General features: G+C 47.5%; 1 protein-coding gene across 2 annotated transcripts in view; it reads right to left on the bottom strand.

The window, feature by feature from the left end:
- KSR2 (kinase suppressor of ras 2) overlaps window positions 1-21914 on the bottom strand; it is a 281411-nt gene that overhangs the window by 11497 nt on the left and 248000 nt on the right. For both annotated transcript variants that reach the window (XM_032800013.2, XM_032800014.1), the window contains exons 17-18: window positions 16278-16411; window positions 1635-1766 (exon numbers count right to left, since the gene is read on the bottom strand). In XM_032800013.2, the coding sequence (XP_032655904.1) occupies window positions 1635-1766; window positions 16278-16411 (266 nt within the window). The remainder of the gene's footprint in view (window positions 1-1634; window positions 1767-16277; window positions 16412-21914) is intronic.

Below are 21914 nucleotides of genomic sequence, written 5' to 3'. Positions count from 1 at the left end.
TGCAGTCTTTAAGGTGTCCATCACTATGGCACAAAGGAAAATTAATCCACCAGATAAAACCTATAGTCCTATGTCTGCCTCAAGGAAGATTTTGATCAGAGAAATGGTTGAACCACTTTCACAAAGGATATTTTCTATTAGATAAATAGTGTGTATGATTAACTGGTGCACTAGATGCTCTAAATGGAAGAAAAATTCACCGTTTACTCTACTGCCTGTCATTTAGCATCCCTTCCCCGTACTGTCTGTAGTTTTAGAGCAAAATTCTAATGTTTAAAAAGTTCTAGATTATCTAGCATGGAGACCAATGTCTGTAGAGAATTCAGAGTATAGAACTCTTCTAGGTTTTCCTACCCACCGCGTCACATGCAAATAGCTGGGCTCTCTAAAATGTTTCACCTATGTTCATGTTATGTAGTATTTATAGGAGAGAGATGGGTCTGAACCAAAAACCCGAGAGCTGAAGGTGGATCTAGTTTCTGAAGTTGGGCCCAGTAACAGAGTGGAAGTCTTGAAGTCAAATGGGATCTTGCCCCAAGCTGGGGGATGGCATCTGGAATATGGTTTAGATTCAGTCCACTGGAGACAAGGGTCAGCTCCGGAATTTGGCACTGGATGATGCAACACTCCATCATTTAGAAGAAAAGGTTAAGTTGAGGCCCATCCCTAGTTTAGTTTGGTCAGTGAGATTGCTCCAGCACTCCCTATGGCAGCACTTAGCATGGAGACAATCTCATCCCCCATGCAATGCAGGGAATGGCACTTAAAATGGGGAAAGGCCGCAAGGGGTCACAGACCCGGCAAACAAATATTTAAATATTTTAAAAAATCAAGCTGGGTTGCTGAAGGGGGTGCTTTAACCACTCTCTTACTAAATTTGCTGCTCCTGGGTTATGACAGCCGCCACTTTTTTCAAACTAGTTTAAGCATTGGCAGGAAGAAGAGAGAAAGAATCTTCATTCTGGCCAAGACCCCAGGGTGCGAGGCAGCCAGCTGGTAGATGCTATATGACCTATAGGCTGCAGCAGTCACTTCCTTTATCTCCTCTGTGCCTTCTTCAACGTGGAGATGATGGCCAACGCATCCATACAGTTAATGGATGGAACCAGCCATCCTGGACTGGCCTGGTTCAGCCACTTCCCTGCCTTTCCACAAACCCCAACACGTATGTACTGGGCTGGCGAGACCTCGGCTCTAGAGCTCAAAGAATACTACAGGCTTTGTTGCATTCCACAGCCTTTCTATAGGCAAGAAGGTGCCTCCTGCCCCAGCAAGGAATCCACACAAACCACCTACTCCCCCCTCCTACATGCATCTGACGAAGTGAGTAATCACCCATGAAAGCTTATGCTCCAATACGTCTGTTAGTCTATAAGGTACCACAGGACTCTTTGTCGCTCTGTTTGGACTTTTCCACAAACCTAAAATCTGTCTGGGAGACCAGGAGAGTTACTTAACTCCTGCTGCAATAAAATGGATTCCTTCAGTTCCATTTCACTTCCCTCCCGTCGTTCCTGCCTGCTTTGCAGCAGCACCAGAATGCAGCAACACTGTGCTAGCCCAGGGGCTCATCCCGAACCACAAGCTCCTCCCCACAAAGCCAAATATTAGCTTGGGCCCACAACAGGACTTACCCAAGTGCAAAAACGTCTGAGGGCTTGGAGAAGGGCAGCTTGTCCTCTTCCGTGTCAGGCGAGAGCTGGCGGATGATTTCCGGGGCCAGGTGGCACAGCCAGCCATTCTGGATCCGCAGCTTATTCTCCCTCCTGAAGATACAGGAAGGCAATAGAGAGAGCGTCACTGAGCTGCCATTTCAACCATACCTCCTATGAGGGCCCCTGACCATGAGGTGATGAACTGGGATAGCAACTGGCTAAGGCTGCACGTCCTCACTGCGTCTATTCAGTCCAGAGGCAAACTGGGTTTACCCCACTGGGTCAATAAAGTGATTATTCTAGGGTAGGACCTGTGTTCTAACTCCTCTAAATAAATCACAAGTAGAAACAAAATGAGTGACCTCACTTTTGTTCCTAGTGCATGTTTGGCCATCTCACAAAACAACTACACAATGGAGCACAGACAGACTCTGTTTATGGAAGACCAGGACTCACACAGGTGGTAGAAATGGAGAGATGTAGCTCAGCTGGGATTGAGATTAGTCAGGAGCATCATGTGAAGAAACCGTGCATAGTGCCCGCCCTACTGTCTCACAATGCTATGAGTTCTTTACATTAGCAACTGTCTCCGAAATCCACACCAGCAAAAGATAAAACTTTATCAGTAATAAACTGTATTTGGAAACAGTGCCGCTGGAGTCAATCCAGGTAGGATCAGGTCCTAAAACAGAACAAAGCAGCTAGGGATAAATGGACAAAAGGCTAAATTCTGCTCTGGTATGCTGGTGTCATTCTGGAGTCACTCTGCTGACTTCAGCAAAGGGTCTCCAAATTTACTCTGCTATAACAGAGAAGAATGTGCCCGGCAAATGACAGCCTGTGTGAAAGAAAAGACATACTGGAATTTCAGGCCGTTGTTACAGCAATGCCTGATATATACATAATATAAACCTTTTACAGGAGTGGTTGGGTGAGGTTCTGTGGCCTGCAATGTGCAGGAGGTCAGACTAGATGATCATGATGGTCCCTTTTGGCCTTTAAGTCTATGAGTCTATACACGAAATATGTCAGACACACACAAAAAAGCAACCCTAGCAAGTGGTTTCCTCATTGACTCAAATCATTTTTACAGAACAAGATAAGAAATGCAACCGAACCGCAGAAAAGACCTTTACATGCATCTGCTACAGAGCGACAAGACACCATATTACAAAAGGGAAAATCATCAGGAAATCTAAATAGAGCAGAAAGGTCCAGATGGGCGAGTGAACTAGCAACTCAAAGGAAAAAGTCACATTATATCTGCAAGTTGGGAGGAGGAGTTTTTGAGGAGAGCTATTCCGGTGTTGTTAGCAGTAGAGGGTTAACATGTTCATCACTGAGTAGGGGAGCTAGACAGACAGTGGCCATTCATTGAATGGGAGTTGCATGGCTAAATCTCTGAGCTGGCTTTGAAAATCTCACCCTATATTTTTATTACCAATAGCTTTGCGGACATATATATGTGGGTAAGGGTCCATGGATATGCACACACTCATCCGGTAATGCAATGCCAAATTTAATTAGAGGCCACTTTGCCCCTTGTTTTCACAAACTTTATTCTTGAATAGATTTTTTAACTTCACACTGTGGTGCACAACCCTTCAGCTGCTTTTCACTGACCCGATGGCTTGAGCTTTGCCCATTCAGCATCTTGGGGAAATAATAAAAGCAATCAATGTATCAGTCAACCAATAATAATGATGATGCTTTGTGCTTGGACAGTGCTGCTTGTCAGCAGCTCTCAGAGCGCTGTATAAATAGGTGGGGGAACATTATCATCTCCTTTCCACCAGGGTGAAAGACCAGCTTCATTAGTGCCCGTTGTGGCCGGTGCTGCCGAAGATGACACTGGTGCAACACAAATAATAAGTAAAGGTAATGACAGTAAAGTAACTTGCGCAAGGTCACCCAGCGAGGCAGTGCTGGGAACAGAACACGGGTCTCTTAAACGCCCGGCTGGTGTCTCACCCACTAAACCACATCAGTTCACGCAAGGCCTAATTCATGACCACTGAGATTCACTGGGTCTCCAGTGTCTCCTCTCCAGCAATAACCTTTATGTCACTGGTTGGCCTGAAAGGACACTTCGTAATCTGTGCTGGCACCAGAAGTGGCCACTGACCTTGCCTGGCACTTAGAACATTAACATTCATCACTCACGTCTCAGAAAGGGCACAGCCTAGGACCCAGAGCTCAACCTTTTCCTTCCCTGGAGTCCTGTTTATGAAAAACAGATGCCACATTACACTGAGCAATAATCCCAAGGGAAGCCCTCACTGACAGCAATTAAACAACTGTTAGTTAATGAAGTGAACTCAGGTCAGCATTAGCAAGCAGCGGGACCTGCACAAAGTACCGATTGCCTGCTCTGTAACTGTCTCAAGGAAGTCAGGTGTGTGGCCTGGGAACTCAGCAATAGCACGCTGAGTCACCTGGGTTTTGTAAAGTGACATGGCCGGGGGGTGTCATGAACTCAGCTCCTTTGTCACTTTGCTGGCCGGTGCTGGAAGCATCAGGCAGAACTTTGAATAGGTGAGACTCAGAACCTTGGGACAAAGGCAAGATTTATGTTACTGCTCCAAGACCCCCTTCTAATTGCAGAAGGGGAACTGGAGGCAGCCTCAGTGCTTTCTTTTAGGAGCTAGGATGCTGTAGTGTCGGCTGGTTGGCCAGATGAAAGGACTTCAGGCGCTCCAGCTGGAGCGCCAGGGTTGTGAGAGGAGTATCCAGCCTGGCATAAAGCTAGATTTCATCTCAGAGCAGAAAATAAAAAGCAGAAATAGTAAAGCTGGACTGACATTTTCACCAGTAAATAGTGATTTTCCTCCTTCCTTTCTAGCAGGATGCTAAAGGAAACATTTTCAAAGAAGCCTCCTAAACCATAATCAAATCCCGCCTATGGCCCATCTCCATCTGCCTCATGCACACCGTCCAGTCTAAAGCATCATTTGACCTCTAGAATTAACAATGAAAGCAGAAGTGTCCTGCTCCTTACACTGATTTCCATCCAAGGCGATGACTTCTGTTCTTCCTACCCCAAGCTGAATTACCATTGCCTGGATTACTGTTGACTGTAGGACCGTTGGGTAAGGGAATCTGTCTTGCTCGGTATTTTATAAAGGCACACCCCACAGAATCAACTCCAAGTGCCTCCTAACTCACCCACACATCTGCCTTCCACATTTCTGCATTACCCCCGGCCAGCTCCTAACTCTTACATCTCTGCCCGCTCCTCAGTCAAGCTGCATGGGCTAGATTTCCACTCCTGTATCCCAAGGCTACACACAAATCACATACGTCCTCCCCTGCAAGCACTCAGCCAGGGTCATTTGTAATCGCTCCCCAGACAGTAGTCCATCCTCACTCTAATTCCACTTGTCACATCCTGCTTCATTAAAACTAGCTGCCCCAGTAAATGTATTTGCCAATCTCTCTGGTGACATGACTATTAATCCTGAGCTCTCGCCAGCACGTAGCTCAGGAATTTCACTTCATTTTTAATCCTGCTCCCCACCTCATCTACCAGTCACTCTCTTTATCTCCTCAAGGTCCCGGCTAATGAATACACATATATTACGATCCTTTAGGAAATGGATGATACCAGCATGCCAGGTAGGCTTCCTCCTCCTTTCACCTGCCAGGCTGGAGCCTAGGAGGTATCAGTCACATGGGAACATTCTCCAGTCCACGGGCACTGCTCTCCACTTGAACCTGCTCCCCAAGCCACACTGGAGCTGCTCAACAAAGCTGTCTCCTCAGCCAAGCTGTGTCTATAAGGGGATGTATTTTCCCCCTCAGCATGACACAGGGCACAGCCAGTCAGCATCCCAGATACAAGGCCCTTCGGTTTTGATTTTCACTGATTTTTTCCAAAAAAATTCTTGGGTTATAAAAAAAGCCATTATACATGTTTTACCAATGTTCACCCTACTTTTGGGAGTGTTGACTCCCTGGATCCAGCTCCCTGTTCTGGAAGGAGATCTGCCGGCTCGTGAACTCCCACCTCTCCTTCCGGAGTGGGGGGCCGCGGCCAGACGCCAGGGGGGTCCCCCTCGCAGAGTTTCCATTAGATGGCTCAGCACACCTGTGCAGGGGAGCAGAACTGCTAGTCTGTGGTGACTGCTTCACAGTCAGGGAGCAAGATGAGTGGAGGCCAGAGCCCAGCAGCCGAGCCTGGCCAACTTCTGCAGCGACAGGCCCGCAGGGAGCAGGAGACTTCCTCAGATGCTACACTGAGACCATAATCAGTGAGTACAGCAACCGCTGCACCCCGGGACTACTCGGCCCCGCTTCCCCACTGGGTGCCTCCCACCTGCTGAACCCCAGAAATACTGGGCAGCCTTTCCCCTGCCAAGAACCCCATAAGTACCAGGCATCCCTCGCATCCCAACCCAGGAGTACCAGGCACCCCTCACCCACTGCACTCCTCACCCCACTGCCCCCCTAAACACCCCTCACCTCTCTACCCACTGACCCCCATGAGTATTGGGCACCCCTCACCCACTGCACTCTTCACCCCACTGCCCCCCTAAACACTCCTCACCTCTCTACCCACTGCCCCCCATGAGTACTGGGCACCCCTTGCTCACTTCACCCCTCACCCACTGCACCCCTGAATACCCCTCACCTCTCCACCCACTGCCCCCCCCAAGTACCAGGCACCCCTCACCCACTGCCCCCCTGGACATCCCTCACCTCCCGCCCATTGCCCCCCATGAATACCAGGCACCCCTCAGCCACTGCACTCTTCACCCCACTGCCCCCCTAAACACCCCTCACCTCTCTACTCACTGCACCCCATGAGTACTGGGCACCCCTCGCTCACTGCACCCCTCACCCACTGCACCCCTGAATACCCCTCACCTCTCTACCCACTGTCCCCCATGAGTACTGGGCACCCCTCACCCACTGCACCCCTGAATACCCCTCACCTCTCTGCCCTCTGCCCCCCATGAGTACCAGGCACCCCTCACCCACTGCACTCCTCACCCCGCTGCCCCCCTAAATACCCCTCACCTCTCTACCCACTGCCCCCATGAGTACCAGGCACCCCTCACCCACTGCACTCCTCACCCCACTGCCCCCCTAAACACCCCTCACCTCTCTACCCACTGACCCCCATGAGTACCAGGCACCCCTCACCCACTGCACTCCTCACCCCACTGCCCCCCTAAACACCCCTCATCTCTCTACACATTGCCCCCCATGAGTACTAGGCACCCCTCGCTCACTGCACCCCTCACCCACTGCACCCCTGAATACCCCTCACCTCTCTGCCCACTGCCCCCCCCAAGTACCAGGCACCCCTCACCCACTGCCCCCCTGGACATCCCTCACCTCCCGCCCACTGCCCCCCATGAATACCAGGCACTCAAGGCCCTTCGGTTTCATTTTTTATTGATTTTCACCCATTTTTTAAATTTTGTAATAAATAGAGATAAATCCCCAGAAAACTCTACACTAAACCCAAGTGAAAATGAAGGGCCTCCCCAATATACGAGCCTGCTCTGAAGGGAACTGCAGAAAAACATCATATCAGGGAAGCGTTCCCAAGTCTGGAGTGTGCTGCCTAACAGCAGAGAATGTTTGGCACAACCAAGGGAAACGGGAAAGCTTGTTACATGAGGGCAGGTTTTTGCTGTAAATGCAGTCGCCCTCCGAGATGGTTGGCCGGTTGGTTTTAAGGAAATTTCCTCCTTTCCCTGCCCCCACTTCATCCCTAGGTTACAGTCGTCAGGGGAGAAGAGGCAGGCTCTGGGCACTCTTCTCTCTGAACCTCACAGTCCAGGCTTGTCTCTGCAAAGGGCCCAAACCAAACACTCTCCCATCGAACTTGGGAACAATTCAGATCCTGATAGAAACTTTTCAGTTTGGGATCAACTCTATTTTGTCTTTTTCCACCCAACCATGTCCTCTTCCTCTACTGGCCAGGCCATGAGGGAGGCTCAAGAACGATAAACTCCCAAAGCAAATGTTCCCTCTTCCTACTTAAGAATGTAACACAGTTTTGCGTGGCTGTGTATACACAGCATGCATACAAATACACAAGCACACACACCCCTAGGAAGATTTGCTTTTTCCCTTTCCTATTTCTTCCCAGTCATTACCTGCCCGCCTCCGTTTGTGAGACGTGATCAAATCCAGTCATTTGTTTTTAAAAATTCCTCTTCACCACAAAAATGTACCATTGTTCCGAGGCAGCACGTGCGTGTTGATAGCACGCGGTCTGATTTGGATCTCAATCACACCAATGGACAACGGAAGAAACGCCGCTGAAATCAACAAGTTCACATTGCCGTGAGCAAGATCAAAAATCAGATGCAAACTCTCCACCCTGTTTTCCCCCAAAAGGCTCTGAGGCAGGTAGTGAGAAAAACAACCAAGAGGTAGGTCAATTAGAAATACAACCCTCCCGACGCACTGCGTGAAGGGACGTAACTAAGAGTTCACAACAGCACAAGCAGCTCACAAGTCTTAGTAAGTCTCTGCCATCACTCTAGAAACCTGACAGCTTCTCTTCGTCTTGGCTGTGGGGAGTGCTCCTTGGCAACCAGTAGCACCAGCAATGCTCAGAGGCCTCCATGCTTCAGGAGTCAGAGGTGAGAGCGCTCCGGTACAGAAGGGAAGCTTTCAACTCCCACCAGCGGGCTTTGAGATTCTTTGCTGGCCCTCATGTGCACCTCTTAATTACAAGTTGCTACTAAGCATCAAGGTCAATTAAAAGGCACAAAGATTCCCCCCACTACTAAAGTCTGTGCTCACAGCACTTCTCTAATGGGCGGTGAGGGGGAGAGAGACAAGCACAAGTAATAGAGTGTGCACACAGGGCTCTGAAAAGCAAAGCCTCGCAAATACAGTGGAGTGGCTTCTGAAATGGGTTCTGCAGCTCAGATTGCAGCAGCTCCCAGGTTTCAGCCATTCCTTTGGTTGTAACCCGTGCGGTCCCCACCTCTGCTTGGCAGTCCAAAAACTCCAAACAAAGCTCAGCTGAATCCAGCAGATTCCCATAGTTTTGACACAAAACCACGAATCAGCAGAGGTCTGCCTGAAAGTACCAATGGACTCAAGGCATCCAGTTCAGCGATACTCTGGGGTGCCAGGATTTCACGTTGGCCCATCACGAGGACGGGATTCAGCTGGGAAGTTCTGGTATAGATCCATCTCCAAACTTCCCTGATATCCAGGTGCTTTTGAGTCTGGGGTTTCAGGGTTTACAAGCCTTCCACTGAACTTGGCTAGGCTCGGAGATTGTATTGAAAGCCGAAACTGGGCAAATTTGATGTGGTTTTGGGCTTCCTGACATAAGTTGTTCCTGGCTTTGTAAATAAACTGTCCTCCTAGACTCAAATGAACATGTGTTATTGACTTAAAGCCTTGCAAAAATCTAGTGATTTAAACACAAGGTTTTATTAATTTTACATTAAAAGAGGAGAAGAGCTTGCCAAATTTTGCAAAATCCACTCCCCTCACTCCTACTCTCAGAAGAATTCTACTGAGTGCAACCAAGTGTTTAAAGAAAAATAAAACAAATAAAACTCTCTCTTGAGCTAAGTCTTTAAGTAAGTCTCTCCAGTGCCGATTTTAATGATCACATTAAGTCTATTCATCAGACAGGCATATGCACTTTTGCATACATCTAGATTGTAAATGCATCATGCCTCATGCTCCTGCCAACTCAGGGTGAGTTTCACTGAACAAAGGTGCGTTCTTTCCTCAAGGTAGATAACAGGTGGATAGGGTAAAATCCTTGTGAAGACCAGGCAGTGTGTTGTTTTCACACATTTTAGCACATCTAGATAAACCCTAAGCTCCCCCATAGTCCTTACTTCATCCTGCAGTAACACATATGAAAACTACAAATTGCCTTGTCTTCACTAGGATTTTACCTTGCGTCAGTTACCCTGAGGTGAGAAAGAACACATTTTTTTTCCTTAGTGAAGGCAAAACCTCAATGATTTTCACATGCACTTTGTGCATGGTCTGTGCCAGTTCATCAGGTGTTGTTGTTGTTGTTGTCCTGTCCCGCAATCATCAGATCAGGCCGTGAAGTTTGAGAATGAATTCGGCAATTTGTCCAGGCTCCTTTGTGAGGGATCAATTCAAGGTGTTCAATCCAAAACACATCACTCTCCTTACAATATTGAATTCAAAAGCCTGAGCAGGCATTAGAGCCTGCTCCTGACATGTCTTGCAAAGTGGATATAGTTTGGTCCCATCTCTATTGATTTTCATTCCAGCAATGTGACCTATCTGCAAACTCATAACCAGATATTATTTTCCTAGATGTTTTGGTATCAATCAGAGGATCTTTCATCTTTTGACCATTAATTTCAGCTAATATTTCCCTTGAGAGGGCGTTAATATACTCAACCCCTGTCATTCCAACCTGAGTTTCCAATCTTCCAGTTTTGGCCAGGCCATCAGCTACCTCACTCCTGTATACACCAACATGTGATGGAATCCATTGAAAAGTCAATTTATTGTGTCAGCAGACTTGGGTGCCCAGCCTGCAATGGTCTCTGTACGGACAGACCCTTCTTCCTTGGTGGACCCTTTGTAAGCTGAGGGGCTTCATTTGGTTCATTATGACTCTGTAAAAGGGAAATTATACAGCAAATACTGATGCCTGCATGTGACAGGTAGTACCTGGTTCTTCAAGGTGCCCTGCTGGAGGCCCCACAGACTTATCACACCCCACCCCAGGAAAGGAGCAGTGAAGGTGGGTCTTCCAGGCTGCCTAGAGAGGCTGCTTCAAAGCAGCCAATCCAAGCCTAGCAGGCTCAGATAAAAGGAGCTGCAGGGCCTGAGCAGGTTAGTTTCTGGCTGGGGCCAGAGGAGCCAGACTTGATGCCCCTTGCTGGCCACAGGAGCTCAAGCGAGAACCAGAAGATGGATTCTGGTGGCACTGGCATTCAGCGAGGAGGAAGAGGATCTGAGAACTTCAGCCCTGAGAGAAGGGTGAAGAGAAAGGAGCTACGTGGGAAAAAGCCCAGCGAACAGCAGCAGTGAACTGGAGACAGCAGTATGCAGCTGCTGTTTAAAGGGTTCCTGAGCTGGGACCAGGAGTAGTGGGACTGGAAAACTTTTGTTTTGTGTTATTTTGGACCTGAATACATCATTTGACTGTGTGACTTGGCTGGAGGGCTGAGCCACTGAAGACCCTACCAAGCAAGGTCAACAACCTACAAAGGGCACCAGGAGTGGGAGGGGGATCGGGGGGAGATTGCAGCACCACAACCAGCCAAGAGGAAGTGCCCAGGAGGTGAATGCCCCATCACATGGCAACATTAGAGGTGCAAACCTGCTTCCTCTTGAGAATTCCTAGAAAATTTTCTCAAACGTGTTGGGAAAGGAATGGAATGTTAGAAGCCACCCTAGAACTGGTGGGCAGAGCATACTGATCTGCCAATAGAATCCCTAACAAAACTGCAATTTAAAAAAAATTCACTGGTAGCATCTGGTCTCTGCTCCTTTCCCAGCTCAGGGAACTGCATTAGGACCACAGCAAACCTCCAAGGCCACCCACAAAGCAGGGCCTGTATTGTTGTTATTAAAGTTGAGGGACACTGCAGTGAGTGGAAAAATTCTCTCAGGAAGACAGAAAAGGCTGCTGCACACGTGTAGGATGAATCCGGCTGAGGTCATGATGCAAAGTGAAATCAGGTCATCACACCCCTTTCCAGTTTAGAAAACTGCAGAGTCTGATAACTATAGATCTATGTAATTGGATGTTTTTCATACCTTTGACAATAGAGAATTAATTCAGAACCAATCTATGGGCTGCATGTTAGTGGTGCACACGAGGAGAGACCTGGTGCCTGAACTATACTGAAAGCCCTCTGGGGCAGGGACCTAGCCATCTTATGCAGCTATGTAGCACAAAGCTCATTGTCTCTCTGCTATTCTTATTTAACATTTATATTGTGGCAGTGTGTGGAGACCTACCAAGTTGGGGCCCAGCTGTGCCAGGCAATGTACAAATTTATAGGAAATGACTGTCACTCCCCACAGAGCTGAGCTTATCCTCCATTTCCAGTCCTGTTTGATTGTCCACCTGCTGTGCTCTTGTAATAACCTAGACTGTAAACTCATTGGGACAGAGACTGTCTTTTAAACAAGTGTTTGCTCAGGCCCCTGATTCTTTCCTGGAGCCCTTTGGTGCAACCAAAACGCAAACAACTACTGCGGGGTGAGGAACAGAGAAGTCAGGCAGGGCTCTTTTCATGCAGTCACTGAACACCAACTGGAAGGACCCTCTCCTACCACAACTCATTAGCATTCCCTGCTCCTTTCAGCTCTGTCAAAACACCACCCTTGGCAAATGAAACCTGCAATTTACTCCGCAGAAGAAAAACAACAACAACAAATAAACGAGAAGATGCGCTTTGATAGGTGCATTAGCAGAGCCTGCTAAAGGCAAACACAATAGGGCATTCAAACAGCAGCAAGCGCCAGGTGCCGAAGCCCTCTGGCATGCCTGAGTCACGCAGGGAGTGGGGGTGGGCTGTGCTGGCACAGATGTTTGCAAAGCCACGTCGCAGACACTTGAGATACGCCCACGTTGAGTCACAGGGCACAGTATTGACATGGTTGTGAGATCAAAGCCGTTTGCCCCAAGGAGCAGGTTAGGCTATTCTAGTACCACCTCAGAGCACGCACAAGTGGTCACATCTTGAGGGCAAATGTCCAGGTAAGTCCTGGAAGGCAGAGAGGTTTGTCACCCTGCACTTTCAGAAAGGGCATGGAATTCAAACCATTTTGGATATTAGTCCCTTGTTCTGTGGGAGGGGCTCAGAGGAATGAAGAAGTATTTCATCTCCATAGGATCTGCTCTGAAGATCTGGCCATCCTTAGAAGCTTCGTTGTCCAGTCTTCTGGTATGAAGTCACGCAGCCCTAATGAAAACAGGGTGCTTGGGATCTTGGGAGAGCTGCCTCAGCCTTTCCTTCTCCCAGGATGATGCACTGAGTATATTGTGTGTAGGTCTTTCAGCTGATGACTTTAGAAGTGAAGGCTTTGTCTCTGCTCTGCATGGGCATTAAAAATCCCACAGTGAGGAAAAGCGGCTTTGTTCTGTTGTCCTGGCTGAAATATCCCTCCATCCCTTCTTATTGCTTAGCTGTAACCCTGCCTTGACAGACGGGTACAGCTTATGAAGTGCTTTGGGAAGAAAGAACAGGAGTACACAAGTACTCCTGGTTTTTTTGCGGATACAGGCTAACACGGCTGCTACTCTGAAACCTGTCACTTGGGAAGACACTGTGTATATGGTCCTGGATTCATCTATCAGTGCAATATTAACTTCTTTCACCTGTTGTCCGGTCACCGCCAGCAAGGTCAAACATCCTCAGTTAGTCTTAAAGGTGCCACAGGATTCTCTGTTGCTTTTTACATCCTCAGTTTGTGTTTGTGTGCGGTACCTCCAGATCCCAGGAGGAGGTGTACACACTGGTTGTCACCCTAACTCTGGGCACTATTTTAACATACCCAGTGTTCCAAGGCATCAGCCTCCCAGGCAAGGGATGGAAGAACACCTAGTGTGAAGGTCTAAGGGATGGACTGCATTGGGGTCAGGAACTATCTAAAAAGAATAAGACAAAACATCAATCAGAACAAGCCAATGTGTGGAGGATCAAGTCTGTAACCACCCCTTGTAATCACAGTAGGATTTGAACTTGGAATCCTTGGTCTGAGGACATAGATAACCACCACTTCAGCCTAACGAGCAAGCTCATTAGCAGGTAGCTGTAGTAAGTTGTTACCTTCTAGTGGTGCAGCCACTAAAGGGGGACATGAAACACCACTGGCCAGTGTATCACATTTGCCGATACCGTGTGGAAAGTGCCAAAACAGCGGTACTCCTAGGACTTTTAAAGCTTTGGGAAATGTTTGGGCTAAAAACTGGCAATGATCTAATCATGCAGGGGGTAAGAAAAACGCTCATCGCACAGTTAAGCACTTAACTGGACACTGGATACGCTGGCAAGACGGGTGGGGGATAGAAATAGGTGGCCCATTATCTCTTTCTTCAATCCTCTGACTTTGACTCACTATAATTAAAAACTACTTAAAATCTGCCGTTTATCTCACAGGTGGCTTTGCAATAAAGCAATGATTAACCGCAACAAATCTCTACAATACTGAGGGGGTTTCTTTGGGGTTTTTCTAAATAGAGGAAGAATTTTTTAAAAATACAACAAATTAAATCTAAATTAGGAGGCACCTGAAGTGGAGTTTGCCTTCAGCTGTTCTTATCTTAACTGATGGCAGCATAGACTGGCCTAGAGCTGATCTCGATGGAAGACCAAGAGATCAGGGGAGGAAGAATTTGGAAGTGGCTTTGTTCTATGCTCTTCTGGCCCAGGCAAAGGGAACCAGCTGCTGCAGCAGCACTGCAGTCCTGTTTGGACTGGTGCTTCTCATCAGAGAAGAGATCATCTGCAGGGACAGACTGCAGCAGCAGCACATCAGGTTCACAAATAAAATAGCTGAAGCCACTTCTCTGGACAACACAATGCTAAGGGGAAGAGTGCAGAGAACCTCTGGGAGCTATAATGGATGAACACCTGTCCATGAGGTGTCCTCTTCTGAAGGTAACACTGAAGGCACCGAGGGATCCTCCCCCACCAACATTCTGGCCCAAAATTCCAGTTACTCTACTATAACTCATGGTTCCCAGTCTTAAAACCAGCAAAGGAATCCAACTGCCAAAGCAAGGAGACAAAACCCTTTTCCTGGCGCCAGTCTGAAATCATTCCAAACCCAGAGACGCACAGCCTCAGTTCTGTGACGTGGCTGATCCAGACTGAAATGTCCCCAGTGCAGCCTCAGACAGCACGCAAAAATATTCCTGCTCCAGAATTAGCACCACATTTCCCGAGGCTCTGGCTAAGAAAGGAACATCAGGGAGGAGTCTGATCACTTGATTCCATATAGGAACCGAAGCTGTGGGACAGAACAGGTAAATCACTGCAGCATATGGATTCTTGGCTGGGTGAGGCAGGATACCAACCGCAGGCTAGTGGAACTGAGCTGAGGATTGAGAGTGAGAATGTTCCCCAATCCCAGCTCCCCCCCTGACTCATTGTATGGCCATCAACATATCATAGCTTCTCTGCCTCAATAGCCCACATGCGAAATGGGGAGGATACGACTTCCTCAACAAGGGGACTGTGCAAATGATTGATTTTTGGTTCACTGGCATTTTTTTTTTAAATGAAGGTTCTTTTGGGGTGAAAATGAGATTTTTGGGGAATTTTTGTTGAATCAAAAATTTGGAAAAATGTAGTTTTGAGTTGAACAAAACCTTTAGCATTTTTAACCTTTTTCATGAAAGCAAAGGAGGAGGAGGTGTTGGTACCCGAATAACCTTCAGCTCAGTGTGTAGGACACTCACTTGGGAGAGCAGGGACGTGAACCCAGGTGTCCACCTTCCAGGTGAGTGTCACTGGGCTCAAGTTATAAGGGGAAGGGTGGGGGGGACACCACCACCACCACCACCTCTCGTCTTGTGAATGGTGACAAGCCAAAGTCCCTTGTGAATCTAGGCCTGGTCAAAATTATTCAGCAAATTTGACCGAAAACTGCATTTCTCAGCAACTAAATTATTTGTCCAAAGAATGTCCCCCAGTTCTAGTTGTGAGAATTCGTTGATTAACAGGCTTTAAAGATGCTAAGTGTTATCATCACATCAACAGGTGACACGATGTCCCTATGAAATGCCCTCCGGCACAGCACCAAAATCACAGGGAATCCCATTTCACACAGTTCTGAACTGAAACTATAAACTGGACTGTTTGCTCAAAACTGGGCCCATGTTCAGTCCACAAACCTATGAGCTCTGGGCTGCGATCTGAATTGGTATCTAGACTTGAATTTTGAGTGTGCGCCCACCTGCTTTGGGGGTTAACTACAAATCCATCACACGGTGCTCATGAAAGCAAGATTTTGCTAACTATCTCAATGCAACAGCAACAGCCAGCTCAGCCTAGACTCGAGGATGAAGAAGCCCTCTCCTCCCGTTGGTACATCAATGCCGAAAGAGAAAGCAGGTGAGAGCGAGTCACAATGGCTTCTGCCCCAGGAAAAATTCTGGGTCAAAATCATCCCCTCTGTAGGATGACTGGGAGCGCTGGGAGTTTTAAGCTGCCACTGCATCATTCCATCCAGGGAGTGGTTTGCCTTGCCCTTCCCTCCACCACTCTTGTGTTAACAGGCTGGAGGTACTGACTCAAAAGGCCATTCTTGGTAAGCTGGCAACACGCTGAACTCTGGTTCCCAGAAACCAAACCGTGCCCCTGCAGGGGGAAAGGGACACAAGGAAGAGGAGGGTAACTCTCTGAACCAGCCCCTCGCTCCCCCAGGCCAAAGCAAGTCTACAGCGCCCCAAACCCACTTCTCCATGGCTGACTCCTGTGTGGATTGTGGCCCCTCCTTGGGCCTATCCCATAAGGGATAGTCGGGGGTGGGGCACGAGAGAAGGACGGTATTAGCAGAGAAAGGAAGGTTACTCTTTGGCACAGAAGATGGGTTGGAAGATGCTAGAGACAAATGACGGTGTGGAGGACTAACACCCACAGGAGCATTTCCAGGACCCCACCGGCTGCAGCTACAGCCTACCTGCCTGCTTGCAGAACTCCCGATATTCTGAAGAGCCCGAAGTCTGTGATCACCACCTTCCCGTTGTCATAGAAAATGTTTTTAGACTTGAGGTCTTTGTGAAGGATCCCCTTCGCGTGCAGGTACCCCATTCCCTGCAAGAAAGGAGAGAGAAGGAACTGGAAGGGAGACACAAACAACTGGAATAGCATAATCCCTGAGGGGACAACACCAGCTCATGCCAGCATGCAGCATGGTTACGGATGGCTTCCACTACCATCTCTAAATGGACCAAATGCAAAGAGAGGGGAAGGGATTTCAGACATGAGTGCTCCTTCACTTCCAGGCAGCTGGGCCAGTCCAAGAGAGGGATCCAGGAGGAGTGGGGGCACACACATTTGAATCACCCTTCTGCTTGCAAAACAGAATTTCAGCTGTGAGAGAAATCCACATGACATCATTTCACCCCTAGGCCTTGGCTCCTGCCCTGCACACATTCCCCGGACAGCACACAGCAGGGTGCGTAGGGCCGTGATGCTCGAGTGTAAGCATGAGCAGGGTGAAACTAAGATTTCAGGTAGCCCGGATCCACTCAGCCATCCACAGCCCACTCCTGCACCCTAAAGCTCTAATCAGCGGGAGCATGAACCCCCAGCAGAGCTCTGCCCTAGGGGACATAGGGAATGGAACTGTTCTTCCCACACAGTGCACCAGTAAGCCTGCAGCTAGGGCCATGTGCAGCCATGCAGAGGTGCAGCTTCACTAGTTACTATCTGCTCAGTCATGACCACTGGCCATTGCCCGTGTAAGGGCAGTGAGGAACTGCCTTGCTCCAGGAAAAGCTCCAGGAGCCATTCTGTCTTTGGTAGTCACAAGACATCCAGGCATGCGAGGGAATGACTATTCCCTGTGCTGCACAGGACTCACTGTCTGACCTTAGGCTTGTTACTTGGAGGCTCCCTGCCTCAGTTTCCCAATCTGTAAAATGGGGATGACTAGGATAAGCCAGGAATTCGCAGGGGTGCTGTGAGCATCAACTAATGTTTACAAAGTGTATTGAGATCCTTGGCTGGATGCTGCCAAAAAAGAGCCACTCTGTTATCATTTTATGCCTATTTGCTAAGCTGGTTCCAATTTCAACATCCTGATTAATTTATTATGCAGAAAAAAACAACAGCATAACAAATTGTGTTCACTTTCTTGCAATCCTCTGCTGAGGATGAGGAATACTGTATTCATTTTCTTTTCGATTTGGGGAGCTGGAAGGTAATTCAAAGCTTTCCATCTCCACCACCACCATCCCTGTCTGAATCATTAATTCATGTTTTCTACCTGCACCCCAAGATTAATCTAGAAATAATTAGAAATGATTTCTCATGGTCTAGAGATCATAGCAGCGTAGGAGGCATGTAGAGGCTTGGTTTAGCTTTGTCTCCTATTGACACCTACGTGGTGGAAAATTATAATTAGCAACAGTGATGTAAAGAAGTGGGGGAAGGGAGATCAGAACTTCCCTGCAGTGAGCCTGTTTGAGATGGTCAAAGCCAGCCAATGACCAAGTTCTGCTAGGAAGACATCTGGGCTGTGATGCTAGGTTATGTTATAAATGTCGTGTCTGGAAGAACCCATACTCTGAACTCTGCTTTCAGGCAATGTCTACACTAACGAGCTTGTGCTGGCATAGCTATGTCAGAATAGCCATGCTGGCATAGCCCCCGAGCGTAGACTCAGCTTACACTGACAGAACACAATTTCCCACAATACAAACTCCAGGAGTCACCCGATTAAATTCATAGGCAGCAGGAGTAATACAAACTAGAGGAAGGACTTTTTTCACACAACACACAATTAACCTGTGGAACTCATTGTCGTGGGAAGGTGTGATGGCTGAAAGTACAGCTGGGTTCAAAATAATAACTAACTAAATAAATTCATAGAGGTTAAACCCATCAATAGCTATTAGCCAAGATGGTCAGAGATGCAACACCATGCTCAGGGCAATGCAAACCTCTGACTGCCAGAATCCAGGAGTGGAAGAGGGAGTGGATCACTCCAACTTCCCTGTTCTGTGCACTCCTTCTGAAGCTCAGATTCTGGCCACTGCTGGATACAAGATACTGGGCTCCATGGACCATTGGTCTGAGGCAGTATGGCTGCTCTTGTTATGTTCTAAGGAGTTTTTCTGTCTGTGTAGGAACTTCCCTTCCTGAGGATGGTAGCTATGTCAATCAGGACCGTGGCGTTTTCACACCCCTCACCAATGTAGCTATGTCAATACAACTTTTATGCGTAGACCAAGCCACAGAGCCCAAGTGGCAGGAGATGGCTGGTGCCATGGGAAATGCCCAGTCATAAAGAGACCTGACACTTTAAGAATCCATAAACAGGCTTAAGGAAGGAGAACCCAGTTTCTTCTCCATTAAATAGTCTCTCCTCTGCCACCCCACACCAGGTATACAACAGGTTCCTACCAAAGCATGAGCTCTTTTGTGGTCTACTGTTTAGAGCAGAGGACAGAGTCAGGACACTTGGGTTCTATCCCGGTTTCTACCTGTGCCATGTTATTGGACCTTGGACAAGACACATCTGCTTTCCATACCTCAGTTTCCCCATCTGTAGAACAGACACTCTCCTAACCTACACAAGCTTACTTCACCAACAAGTGCTAAGCACTCCAAGAGCCTCTGATGAAAGACACCATGGAAGTGCAAAGTATTTTAGCTGAACATGGCGATTATTATTGGAATTACAGGCCCAAAGAGGGGCCTGCACATCCTAACACACGTAGTAACATTCTACGCCAGCTGGTTTTTGAATGACCGTTACTATCACCCTGCCAAAAAACTAAGGGTAAGAAAAGAAATTAATTTGCTTTTGTTGCAGTAGCACTGAGTGGCTCCCAACCAAGATCACTGTGCTAGGAGCTGCATGCATGCAAGCTCAGGCACACACACGCTTATAGTGACAATCAGCTTCCAAATGGCCGATGCAGTAAAACAGGGGTCGGCAACCTTTCAGAAGTGCTGTGTCGAGTCTTCATTTATTCACTCTAATTTAAAGTTCCGCGTGCCAGTAATACATTTTAACGTTTGTAGAAGGTCTCTTTCTTTAAGTCTATAATATATAACTAAACTACTGTTGTATGTAAAGTAAATAAGGTTTTTAAAACGTTTAAGAAACTTCATTTAAAATTAAATTAAAATGCAGAGCCCCTTGGACCGGTGGCCACAACCCTGGCAGTGTGAGTGCCACTGGAAATCAGCTCGCGTGCTGCCTTTGCCACACGTGCCATAGGTTGCCTACTCCTGCAGTAGAAGTTCGTTACCTTAAGCAAACCATCACCACCTATGACTGTTCATTATAGACCAAATCCCCCAGGGATATTTTCAGCCAAACGTGAACTGAAGTCAGCAAAATCCATGTCAGGACCCAGGGATTGGGACCTGTAAGGATTATACTGAAGCACTCTGAAGGCAGATGCCCTCTCTGACTCAGCTGCTGGGCAAGATGTCCAGACTCAGAGTTTTGTTCTGTACCCAAAAAAGGGTGACGTTTGGGTGAAAGACTTTGAAATTGGGCTTGGTCACAGCTGGCCTGGGGTGCACAGCAGTGATTTTATAGTGTGTTGACAACAGCAGACATCCTATGGTAAGTCAGTGCTTAGTCACTGAGTGTGCCTGCGCAAGGGTCATTCTCTCCCTGTTCCTTTGTGCCACCCCTGTGTTTATGAAAGAGGCAGCCGTTCTCAATGAAAGGAAGAGGTGGCTTTGCAAAGTGCTGTTATTTATAGCCTTGGTTTTGGCTAAAAGTTTCCTGTAGGAAAAGCACTGATGCTGCGTATATAAAACTTCAGAGGACCCCTGTTCAGCCAGAGCATTATTGTTTTACACACAGGGGACATGTTATTTCAGATCCTTCCCAAACCCAAGGACAGGAACCTGCACTGGGGGGGCCAAACTCCCCTCTCAGACGCACCCTCAAACTGGGAGTTGTGCGTGTGTGTATCTGAGGGGAGGACTTGGCTCTTCGTGATTTGTTTACTTTTGCTCAGACAGTGGGTGCAGTTTAGGAGGAAGGAATTTATCCAACGTATTGCCTAGGATAGTTCTCTAAAGTTGGAACAAGCCCTGAGCTAGCAAACAGCATCTTTACCATCCAGCCCCAATTCTCTACCTCTCCCATACATCTGTCATCCCAGATCCCACACCAGATTGCATCAGCCCCGCTCCTGTCAGCCTTTGCATTGGTAATGATAAGCGCATCCTTCGCTAAGTACTACATTAATTGTCTCAGGCTTCCTGTGTATATGAAAAGTCAGCTCCCCCTGCTGGCTCAGCTTTCTAAACAAATTAACCCGAGGTTAGCTAGGATCACATTACAAAAGGAACCCTTGCACCCAATAATCCAATAAGCTTAAAGGATCTTCAATCAAGTAAGGCGACTAAAAGGATAGAGTCGTTCAATTACTGTGACTGATACAGTATAGTCAGGGATCCCTGTCTGGTCTTACTCCAAGTCACCTCTCCTCCCTCGGTCCAGGCTACGCCGAGCCTTTTCTAGGCTGGCTTGGAGAGTAAAGCCTCAGTGCAATGCAGAGGTACAGCAAAGGCTGCACTGAACAACATGCCAAGCTTGAAAGGTTTGGTCATACAGCATGGTGTCCTGCTGCAGTGGGTGACCACTACACAGTTTGACCTGTACACCAAGGACACATGGACAGAGGCAGCTATAATTTAAGGATGGGGGAGGCCCCTCACTTGCAATGGGAGCTGTGGATGGGCAGCCTCTGGAAATCAGGCCTGGGCATTTAGGGCACTGTGACAGAATGTACCCTGTATCCATGTGCTACATACTACTGTAATAATCTTTGAACAAAGTATGCCTTGGGATGTATGATTTGAAAACTCATAATTTGCTGATCATTATTGTCCTAATAAAATGTGTGTGGCAACATTGTATGTGAAGTTATAAGATTTTGCTGTATGATGTTCTTAACACATGTTCCAAACTGAGTTTAAGCAATAAACAGAGTCATTGAGCAGGAAGGGAAACACAAGGCTGCTCAAACAGGTGAGAACAAAACAGCAGGGAACATCCTTCCCTATAGACTCAGTCCCCTGAATCTCATCTGGGAATGTTTTCCAAGAGGGGAACTGATACTATAAAAAGGACCCTCCTTTCTCCATCTCTGCCTATCGATTCACTGCACCAGAAGGGACAAAGGAAGCAGCCATTTAAATGGAGAAGGGGTCCTGACCTATAAAGTTCAGTCAGAAAGACTGCTGAAAGCATGTGGCCAGAAAACTTTGCTTTGAGTTTGAAATAGTTTGTTAAGTTAGGCATCAAGGGTGTTTTATCTTTATTTTTCTTGTAACCATTTCTGACTTTTATGCCTCCCTACTTGTGCTCACTGAAAATCTCTCTCTTCGTGGTTAATAAACTTGTTTTATTGTTTTATCTAATCTGGTTTGTTTAAACTGAAGTTTCTGGGAAACTCCGTTTGGGGTAACAAAATGTGTGTGTGTCATTTCTATTGATGAAATGACGGACTTTATATAAACATTTATTGTCCAGAAGTGGGCTGGGCACTACAGGAAATACATGTCTGGGGGGAAATCTAAGGCTGGGAGTGTGTTGAGGTCACCCTGCAGTATAACC

The sequence above is a fragment of the Chelonoidis abingdonii genome, chromosome 22, assembly GCF_003597395.2.
Source record: "Chelonoidis abingdonii isolate Lonesome George chromosome 22, CheloAbing_2.0, whole genome shotgun sequence".
NCBI lineage: Eukaryota > Metazoa > Chordata > Testudines > Testudinidae > Chelonoidis > Chelonoidis abingdonii.
The sequence above is the reverse complement of the archived record's forward strand: the minus strand, read 5'-3'. Positions and strand labels throughout refer to the sequence as shown.